General features: G+C 39.5%; 1 protein-coding gene and 1 long non-coding RNA gene across 2 annotated transcripts; one reads left to right on the forward strand and one right to left on the reverse strand.

Annotated features, from left to right (window-relative positions):
• Positions 1-722: 722 nt before the first annotated feature.
• LOC122012121 lies at positions 723-1,677 on the reverse strand. Its single transcript, XM_042568571.1, has 2 exons — positions 1,161-1,677; positions 723-1,053 (listed from the first exon to the last, which is right to left on the reverse strand). The coding sequence occupies exons 1-2, from the start codon at positions 1,623-1,625 to the stop codon at positions 934-936; spliced, it is 585 nt and encodes a 194-aa protein (XP_042424505.1). The 5' UTR covers positions 1,626-1,677; the 3' UTR covers positions 723-933.
• Positions 1,678-10,604: 8,927 nt separating this feature from the next.
• On the forward strand, positions 10,605-10,951 carry LOC122012122. Its single transcript, XR_006120137.1, has 2 exons — positions 10,605-10,767; positions 10,840-10,951. It is a non-coding gene; the product is annotated as an uncharacterized LOC122012122 (long non-coding RNA).
• Positions 10,952-11,404: the final 453 nt, after the last annotated feature.

Genomic DNA, 11,404 nt, shown 5'->3' on the forward strand with positions numbered 1-11,404 from the left:
ATGCTGTCGGAGTACACCTATCCTCCTACCCCAAATCATAAATGGGGGAGCGCAATGCTCTCATCTCCCGGTACTCAAAGACGGGGAGGAATCCCTGCCGGATAACACGTTGTGTCACACTACCCATGGCGGACCAACGGTGCCTAACAGAGTCCCTGCCGCAACACACTCGCCTGAATCGACCACTAACCCATGAGTGGTGGAGATCCATGTAACTGGCGATGTGCTCAACAATAATGGAGCGGACTATCGCACAGCATGCAATCATGCAAATGGTGCATGGCACTAACCACAAAATATCCTGATCTAATCCACATGTATATAAAAATGCATCATAGGTCAACGAATCAAAACAATCCAAAGGTACACAGAAGGTATAAAACCTAGGTCCTGAACATGGTAAAGCATGGTATATCACTACCCCTATAAGCATGTATAAACAGGTAAAATATACATGAGATGCAAACCAATCAATAAATCAAGCATGTACCAAGATTTGGGTAGTGATTAATCGAAACAGATAAGAAACACAATTAATGCAACATGTTAATTTCATTACTAAGCATATCAAAGACAAAAAGTCAAAAGTACCCGCCTCCGATAAGAAAAGTCCAAATCTGACTCCGAGATACCCGTCTCGCGTCAAAGTCCTGTGTCACCAATATATATACATTTTTATTTAGCTACAACCCATATAAATAGCCAAATAAAAATCTCTAACACTAAATTAGGGTAAAACCTTAATCCATAAACCTTAACCAACTAGGGTTAGCTTCCTAAACCCTAATTCGTTCCACTATACAATTTGATCAAGGTCTCTATATATATATATATACATCCGACCTAACATAATAAATTCGAATCAAATTCCATTTCTTAACCTTTCCTTCAATTCAATGCATGCTACAACAAAAGAAACCACTGCACTACATCTTACCTCAATTTCCACAGCCGTTCTTGCTGTTGGAAATCAAAGAATTTTGCTGGAAGCAGTGATTGCCGGATCCAAGAAAAACCCCACAGCAATTTATCCTCTTCTGGAATTCTAGTACCCTTTTCGGACCAAAATTGAGGTCAATAGTGGAGATCACAAATCAGATTCGGGATTCAACCACAGTACAGAATTAAATCACCATAATCCCAATACCAACCATACTTACCTCCAAGATCCGGCTAAAACACAGCTCGGTATTGTCTTCGGCACTATCAAACAGAGACACACTGACGAAGATGGGAAGAGAGAAAAGGGCCGCGGCACTGTGGTGGTCGGCGCTGGGACTCCAGGGGAAAGGCAATAGGTCGGCTGCCGGCGTGATGCTCGGCTCAGGGAAGATCGCCGGCAAATGAAGGGGTCGGCTAGGGCAAAGAGCGAAACCGCCGGAGTTCTTGTGGCTGATGCTCGGCGTCGGCAGAGGAGAAGATGTAAGAGGAGAGGAGGAAACCGAGAAGAGGAAGTGGAGTCGGGCGCGGCTTAAATCGCGAAGCAGAGAAGAACCGCCACGGTTAGGGTAGGGAAGAAGGAGAAGAGTTGCGGGGATGGCTTGGGTTCGGGGAGATGAGGAATAAGAAGAGGAAATAAAGAAAATAAAAAGAAATAAAAGAAAAGAAAATGTAAATATAAACATTTCCTCGCTTAAACGGGGTAGCCTAAACAGGCTTTTCCGGGCCCCGTTTTTATTCCCGTTAACTCGTCCGTACAAGCTCTGAAAAATTCCCGAAAAATTACCAAAAATTCTGGAAAATTCCCTTATTAATATTCGCCTATTTTCGGTATTTTACAAAAGTACTCAAATAAACTGCATACTCATGATATACCAGAATAAAGCTGAATACTGGAAATAACACTAAACATGCTCACTTAACTGATAAGAAAAGTAATGAAACTCATGTTGTATGTATAGAATTAAAGGAACTAAACTTCTGTTGATTCTAAACATAGGTGGTACTTGTTTCATTTACTTATAGTTTTATACTTGAAATTAATCTTTTAATTTCTTTAACTTTTAATTTTCTTTCTTCTTCTTTTTCATTGGGCCCAGGCTTAGTACCATCTTATGCACACTCTCTAATAGAGACTGAGGTAGTGAGCCTCCAGTCCTATGAGGGTAAAGACCTCGGTCTTACCAGGGCCAAGACCTCGGAATTGGTCACCTGGATTTGTTTAACGACAACCTCGGAAGTCGGGTACTAGCCTCTTACTTTAATTTACTTGTTATCTTTTCTATTTAGACCTTGGTATTTTCTCTACTCATAACTTCTCATAATCCTCTACAAAGGTTTAATAGGGCACATATGGCTAATAAAAATCTGCATATATGAATCTGCACATATGGCTAATAAAAATCTGCACATGTGAACAACAAAAATCTGCACACGTGAAACATTAAAAATCTGCAAATAAAATAGAATTAAGAACTAATACTGCTCATGCTATTCTATACTGCATACTTTAAATAAAGGCTATTCTTGTTTTTTTGAGTAGCAAGGAAAATGCTAAACCCATTCTAACTAAATAAAGGGTTGTTCTTGCCCTTCTGAGTAGCAAGGAAAATGCTAAACTCATTCTAACTAAATAAAAGGAAAAACAAGTCTAAACTCTCTAAGCATGCTACAATAAAGATAAATCAAAGGAAAGCAAATCTGAACTCTCTAAGCATGCTATATAGAAACTCAAATCTGTATCCTAGAATGAATGTAACAGGAAGCATATTTAAACTGCACTTAATGGACAACAAAACTGCACTGCTATATGTATTGTTCCTGCCTAATTGCCTACTACAATTACCAAAGAACCAACCCTAATCGTAAGCTCCAAATGGCTCAGTTCATGCCTACAGAAATGATGCACTAAGCCCCAAATGGAGCTGTTCAGGTTCATGAAAGTAGCATAAGTTCTGTAACTGCATGCTCCAAAATAAACTGCCCGTGTACATCTAACAGTAAAGGAGAGTTGCTCATGTTATTCTCATTAACAGAAAATCTAAGTTTCATGCTTGGAACAAGAAGACAGTGGAATAAGAAGCAGTTCACGTTTAGTACGGTAGCAAGGAAACTCGATTCTGAACCTACATTTACTAAAGGTGAACAACAAAGCTAAATCTGCACTTGTAAGGGCTGTTCATATTCAGAATTTACAGCAAGATTTTTGAAACTGAACTCCCAACTCACCCAACTGTGCAGGCTTATTAAACTACAAGGAAACCAAATAATAGGGTTGTTCGTGCCCCTCTTTATAACACAAATCTAAATGCATACTTTATCTATACCATTCATTTATTTCCTTTTCTTTGGGGTTCACGGCAGAAATCATCAAACAACATTATTCATCATTTTTTTTTCTTTTCACAGCATGCTTCAGAAATAAAGAAGGGAAAATAAATCTAACCCATTCTATGTTCATTACTTAGCACAAAATCCGAAACTAAGTAACAAAGCTTGCTGAATTGAAACCTAATAAATCAAGCTTGCTTGTTATCACAATTAAGAAGCCTAACTATTTGCCAAACCCAATGAAACCTGATCCAATCAAAACCCCTTCTTTCTTCTTTGATTCACAGCAGCAAGCACAACCAACCGGCTGTACAATATGATCCGAAAGCAGAGAAAGCAAGGAAACTCATGCAAGCTTCGAAAATGAGAAGAGGAACAAAGAATAAACCTCGGAGCTACTCCTACCACAGGTGAGTAGTACTTACCCTTGTTTGCTTGGATTTACAACCGAGAAGGAAGGAGGTCTAGGGTTTCGGGTGGAGCTTGAAGATCTCGGCTTCTCCTTCATGCCCGTGTGTCCTCTTCGACGAGAGGCCCCTAATCGGAGAAGAGCTCACGGGATCCCCCTTCGCCGGCCGCCGAAAAACCCTAGCTCCATCGCCTTTTTCGCCCGTGAGGAGCTGCGTCGTGGGGAGAGAAGGGGAAGGAAGGATCGGGTTTTCAGCGAGAAAGGGAAAACTTAATCCCTTTATAACTAGGTTTTCTATTACTAACTATACCTTAAATATAAATTCGTTCTTTCCTTAATTAACATAACCCGCTGGTATAGCTGGTTATCTGCGTTTCCGCCGAAACCCCTGGTCGCCGGGTCGAGCTTCGGCTTGGCCATTTTTCTGCAACCTTTTTAAAACTAAGGTATTTCTGTATCAATTACAACTTAAATATATTTCGTTGTAGGTTTAATTAAGAAACATTCGGCTGGTTTGTTGGTTAAGTGATTCTCTGCTTAACCCGAGGTTTCCAGTTCAAACTTCGGCTTGGACATTTTTTTGTCAAAACTTCTTTCGTTTAGTAAAAATATCAAATGACTTCCAAAAATTACGTAAAAATACTCTAAAAATTTCTAAAAATCTCTAGAATATTTTAAAAGTATTTCTAACTATTTTTAAGGACATTTAGAACTCAAAATAGGGAAAATTGGGTCGTTACATAGTACATGATGTTAAGACCCTTAAAGGATTATGGAGCCCCGAAGTCTGCTAAAGAGCTAGGACCCATTGTGTTTCCAGAAATCTCAACGAAGAATTTTTTGCTTAGACCTTCGTTCATCTCTAAAGTTCAAGAAAATCAGTTTGGGGGATTAGATTCAGAGAATCATTACTTGCATATCCTAGATTTCCACAGTTATTGCAATACACTGAGAGTTGAGGGGGTTCCAACTGATTCAATACAACTTATAGCTTTTCCATTCAGCCTCAGAAGTAATGCGAAGGTTTGGTTCAACACTCTGCAACTGAGAAGTATTAGGACATGGGATAAATTAGAGAGAACATTTTTAAATAGATACTTCCCTCCAAAAAGGACCACTCAGTTGAGGGATCAGATTCTGCACTTCAACCAAAGTGACGACGAAGCATTGCATCAAGTTTGGGATAGGTACTTATTAATTCTATATCAGTGCCCGTGTCACGATATTGAGAGTTGGTTGATTCTTCACATATTTTACATTGGACTTTCGTTCCAGAACAAGAGCCTTTTGGATGCAGAGGCTGGAGGGGCACTCATGAAAAAAAGGTTGGATGAAGTACAAGAAATAATCCATATGGTGGTATCAAATTGTTGGGTTCTTCGGGCCGCGAAAACCGCTTTTTCGCGTCGCGGAAACCCCGAGTCACCCAAAGCCATGGATCTCGTGCAAAGATTCGTAAACAAAATTATCGAAAAACCTTTTTCTTGTACGAGTTTGTAAAAACTTTAGATCTACACTAAAGTTAAGATCATTACCCTTGTAGCGAAGCCCTTCGCGTTCCCGTTTGTCCAAGATGTCGCCGGATCTCTAGTTGTCAAAGTAGACAACCTCTATATGTATCCACACGGACACAAGTAGAAGGAGATGACCAAAACACAAGGTGTGCTAGCACCAATGGAGTGTTCGGCCAAGGAATGGGAGAAGGAGAACAGAGAACACCCAAGGGAGAAGAAGAGTGAATGAAATCAATGAGAGGAAATTCAAAAACCCCTTAGCCATCAAGTGGCCGGCCACTCTAGGAGGTGTAACCCCCACATTAATTCCAATTAATGTGGAGACCATTAAAAGTTGTAACCCCCATGAGGTGGCACTTTAGGATGATGTGGATCAACACTATTGGTCCACATCTTGCCACCTCACTAAATGACATGGCAACAAGTGTAACCTCCTCATTTAATGTGGGCCGGCCACATTAAATGCTATGGAGGCTTGTAACCTCCATGAGGTGGCACACATTGATGATGTGGAGCAATCCTATTGGTCGACATCTTGCCAACTCACTAGTGATGTGGCAAAAAGTCAAGTCAAACATGACTTTTTCTCTTCCTCTCAAATCAAGTCAAACTTGATCAAATCTCTCTCATGGTTGATCTAATCCAACCATATGATTCAAGCCAACTTAATATAATGAATCTAATTCATTAAATTAAGTTGATTTAATGAGTCATAATCTAAATTAGACTCATTGAATACATGAATCAACTTGAGTCCAACTCAATTAGCCCAATTTGGATTACTCTTAATCCAATATGATTCATCAAATGAATCTAATCCTCTTAGTTCATCATATGAACCAAATCTCCATCTAATTGTCCTTAGTGTGTGACCCTATAGGTTCTTGTAACGTTGGCAATGCCCTAAACCCATTTAGGAGCATAAGTAATGAGCGGTATCTAGCAACACATCATTACTACCCAAGTTACAAGAATGTCGAGATCCGACATCACCTTGTGACTACCAATTGTGACTCCTTACAAAATATGTGACATTGTCCTTCTATCCTAGACATCTAGATTGATCAATATGAGGCATAGACCGTGTCATCCTGTAATCAATCTAAATCTTGAACTCCAAGTAGACTCACTCGATCAAATGAGCTCAACATCTCATGTTGACTCATTTGGGCATGACCATGCACTTAGTGGTCTCACTCTATCAAGAATACCGATGTCGCTCCCGTCATATGGGAGGGATAGATCCCATCTACATCACTCACATCCCTCTACATAATTCGTTATATACCCTGTAATCGCCTTTATAGTCCACCCTGTTACGGGTGACGTTTGACGAAACCAAAGTACATAACTCCTTATGTAGGGATCCATGGTAACGTCAGGTCTAAGGACTAATAGTCATACTAATAGCCACATGAGAAAGTATATGACACTCATATAACGATCCATGATACTTTCTCATGGCGGGTCATTCAGTATACATTCTCCAATGTATACCCATGTGTCAGCTTGATATCTCTATATCCATGACTTGTGAGATCAAGTCATCGAGCTGACCTACATGCTAGTCTTATTGCATTAACATTGTCCCTGAATGTTAATACTCGACTAGGAATGATTTAGAGTAGTGTTCCCTATATCATCTCACTATCGGTTCAACTAATCGATTGATATAGGTATGAACCTTCTACTCAAGGACGCTATTATACTTAGTCTATTTGGCACTAACACAAATAAGCATAATAACCAAAAACCAAATGACTTAATATATATACAAGAGTATGATATACATGAGTCCATACAATCATCAAATGATTGGCTCTAGGGCTCTAACTAACACAAATCTCAACGAGTGGTCAGGACAAGATGTGCCAAACATATCTCTCTACACCCGATCGAAGCATAAGAGGATATGGGAGTGCCGATGGACGAAAATAAGTTAAGACACACAGGAAATGAGGTTTAGGAAGGATTAGAGGAATCCATTAGTGTATGGTGCAAGGATGTACAAAAAATGTTTCCTTGGTAACAAGAAGTCTTATTAAAATTGTCAGGAGGTTTGATATCTACCTCAGCATCATTTATGGAGGAGGACTTGGATGGTGACGATAATATTGAAAGAATGGCTCAAGAAATTGAGGGAATGCTAGAAGAAGTCATGGTAAACGAGGAAATATGGTTATCAGAACATAAACCAACCTTGTCTGAGATTGTACCCCCTCAAGTGGAGTTAAAACCTCTGCCGCCTACCCTTAAATATGTGTTCCTTAGTCCAGATTCCACCTTCCCAGTAATAATTAATGTAAATTTGACTGAGATGGAGACACAGAAATTGATCAAGGAGCTGAGAGCACACAGAAAAGCAATCGGATACACCATTGATGACATAAAAGGGATCAGCCCTTCGATCTGCATGCACAGAATTTTGTTCGAAGAAGGATATAAAAATTCGATTGAGCATCAAAGAAGATTAAATCCAAATTTGAAAAAAGTGGTGAAGAAAGAAGTATTGAAACTTCTTGACGCTGGAATTATTTATCCTATATCGGATAGTGAGTGGGTAAGTCCGGTCCATGTGGTCCCCAAGAGAGGGGGAATGATGGTGGTTAGAAATGAAAACAACGAATTAATTCCAACAAGGATAGCTACAAGATGCCGGATGTGTATTGATTATAGGAAGCTATATAAGGAGATTAGGAAAGATCATTTTCCCTTACCATTCATTAATGAGATGCTAGAAAGATTGGCAAAACATATTCCTATTTCTGCTATCTGGATGGATACTCTGTCTTCTTTCAAATTCCAATACATCCCCTAGATCAAGAAAAGATAACTTTCACAGGCCCTTTTTTGGTACCTATGCTTATCGACGAATGTCGTTTGGACTCTGCAATGCACCAGCTACATTTCAACGATGTAAGATGGCAATATTTTCATCTTTTACAAAAAAGCTTATGGAGGTATTCATGGACGATTTCTCAGTCTATGGGAATGACTTCGACTCCTGTCTTCTGAATCTTTCTAAAGTTCTCTAGAGATGTGAAAATGTGAACTTAGTTTCGAACAGGAAAAAATGCCACTTCATGGTCAAAGAGGGAATTGTTTTAGGACATAAGATTTCAGAACGAGGAATTGAGGTAGATAAAGCCAAAATAGAGACAATTGAAAAACTACCTCCACCTCTTAACGTAAAAGGGGTTAGCAGCTTTCGAGGGTGATAAAGAAACCTTGTAAATGGATCGCCTTGAAATTCAGCTTGGGGAAGGGTATTGACGCCACACTCAAGCAAGATGAGAAGGTGAGTGATAAGTCATGGAGTTTTGATCGCCACAAGTTGCCTTGATAAGATCGAAATTAGTTCTTTGCCTAGGAACAAGAAGGAAGCTCTCACAAAAGAGAAACTCAAATTTTCATTCAAACTTACATGATTTGTCATACAAGAGTTCTCCTATTTAACATCCCTTAAGATCCACTATGCACTAATTATGCAATAAATATCATGCTTGCATGCATGGGTTTTATTATCCACTAATGCAACCACTAATCCCTAATACTAGCTTAATGCAACCATGCATGCATGGTATTTGTTATACTAGCTTAGGAACTCTCAAAAGTGCATTAAAAACCCACAAAGGACATCAAAAGTCACTTTAGAAAAACCCCCCCATGCATGCACACGAAAATGGTCCTCATGTTGGTCCAATTTCACTTTCAAATCGAAGGAATGTGATCCACTTAGTTGTTGCCTCCATTGTGCATTGATCCTCCTTTTCCTTGAGCCTCATTATTAAGCCTTCCAAACCTTGCTTCATTCTCTTAGTCTTGGACCTTGTCATGGATCCCCCAATTCCCTTCAATGCCTCTTCTTGGCTCACATCATTCCCTCCTTCTTTAGGTGAATTCGTCCTCGAATTTAGGTCTTCATCTCCTACATTAAATGTTGCACTAACACCATACTCACCGGGCAAAGCAATTTTGTAAGCATTGTCATTAATTCTTTCCAACACTTGGAATGGTCCATCTCCTCTTGGTTGAATCTTTGATTTCCTTTGGGTAGGAAACCGTTCCTTCTTCATATGAACCCACACCCAATCACCGGGTTCAAGGACCACTCTTTTTCTCCCTTTATTGGCTCGATTTGCATATTGCTCCATTTTCTTCTCAATTTGAGATTTAACTTGCTCATGAAGCTTCTTCACATATTCTACCTTTGTTTTGCCATCCTTGTGAACTAAAGAAGAAGTGTTAAGTAAAGGAAGCAAATCAAGAGGTGTTAATGGATTGAACCTATAACCAATCTCAAAAGGAGAAAATTGAGTAGTAGAATGGACTGCCCGCAAATTCAACATGAGGTAACATTCTTCCCAAGACTTAATGTTTTTCTTAATAATTGCTCTAAGAAGAGTAGAAAGTGTCCTATTTACCACCTCAGTTTGGCCGTCAGTTTGTGGGTGGCATGTGGTGGAGAAAAGAAGCTTTGCTCCCAGCTTGTTCCATAAGGTCCTCCAAAAATGGCTTAAAATTTGGTGTCACGATCTGAAACAATGCTCCTAGGCATCCCATGAAGTCTTACCACCTCTTTGAAAAACAAATCTGCCACATGAGTTGCATCATCCACCTTGTGGCAAGGTATGAAGTGTGCCATCTTGTAGAATCTATCAACTACCACAAAAATGGAGTCCTTACCTTTTGAGTACGTGGTAGCCCTAAAACAAAATTCATTGTAAAATACCGAAAAAGGATGAATAATCATAAGGAAATTTTCAGAAATTTTTAGAAATTTTCTGAAAATTTTTCGAAGTTCGTATGTCAAGTTTAAGGGGATAAATATTGGGCCACAGAAAGTCTGTTTGAAATATCCATTCAATGGAAATTGATTGGGAAAGTCAACTTATGATTTAATAATTTAAGTCTAAGCTATATATATATATATTATATTATATATAATATATATGTATATATTAATTTATTAAAACTGTTTCCCTTTCCCCCCTTTAATTCTCTCCGATTTCTATATATATATTATATTATATATAATATATATGTATATATTAATTTATTAAACAGTTTTCCTTTCCCCTCTTTAATTCTCTTCGATTTCTCTGCCGACTCCACTTTTCTTTTTCGCTTCGTCTCCTCCCCTTCTTCACCCAGCCAAACCTTCTCTTCGATTTCTCTGCCGACTCCACTTTTCTTTTTCGCTTCGTCTCCTCCCCTTCTTCACCCAGCCAAACCTTCTCTTCTCTTCCTTTTCATCGCCAAAGCCTCCGAGTCTTCCTCTCTTCTCTTCCATCCTTGCCCAAGTGCCAGCGACGCTTGAGCCACTGCCGGCCGAACCTATCTCCTCTAGAGTCTAAGCCGACGCTGCTCTCCCGTCTGCTTAGATCCATCGACCACCAGTCGTCGGCAACGACGCCGACGAGCCCGACGAGCAGGGAGCAACACTAAGTGCAGGTTTCCTCCCCTTCGCAGGAGACCAGGTCGATGACGCAGTCGACCCCTCATTCAACCGCCGTGCCCTAGCATCAGTTGTCGATTCTTATTTTTCTTACTCTCTGGTCGTGGGGATCTTGGGTAAGTACTCTTCCTAGTTTGTTATTTGGGGATCTAATCTCTAAGTGGTACTGATATGGGATGATTGTTGAGGAAACATTGCTGCGGTTGGCTCCGGTCAACATTATCGTAGACAGAAGATAACTTCCTTCATCAGATCCTTGATCACCACCATTAATTGGAGAGTAATCTGCAGATCTAGATTTGGGCAAGTAAAAAGGAATAGGGCAGCAGTAAACCTCTGTTGACAGCTGTGTATTACCATTAACCACCTTCGAATTGAGGTAAGGAATTGCATTCTATTTGGGTAACATTACCTAAGTAGATCCTTCCGTTCAATTTAAGTAATTATAAATAGTTGAGGTAAGGTGTGGATAATTAAATGGAATTAAAACATAGTTTCCTAATTGGATTAGGATTTAGTTTAGCTATTGTGTTTTTAGCTAAACTGTATGATTTATTACAGGATTCGTATTCGGGACGAGCACATCGACATAGAGGTTGATTAGCTCGATTTACATTGGAGGCGGGTACCTCTTGACTTATCATTTATGATATTGTCTTTGGATATGCATAGTACTTTATAACTACAAGCAATGAACATGTTTGTCTTTGGTATGTCACTGTGTGATATCCATAGCATGTTAAGTTTGTCGCC

This window comes from Zingiber officinale, chromosome 8A (assembly GCF_018446385.1).
Source record: "Zingiber officinale cultivar Zhangliang chromosome 8A, Zo_v1.1, whole genome shotgun sequence".
In the NCBI taxonomy this organism is placed as follows: Eukaryota; Viridiplantae; Streptophyta; class Magnoliopsida; order Zingiberales; family Zingiberaceae; genus Zingiber; species Zingiber officinale.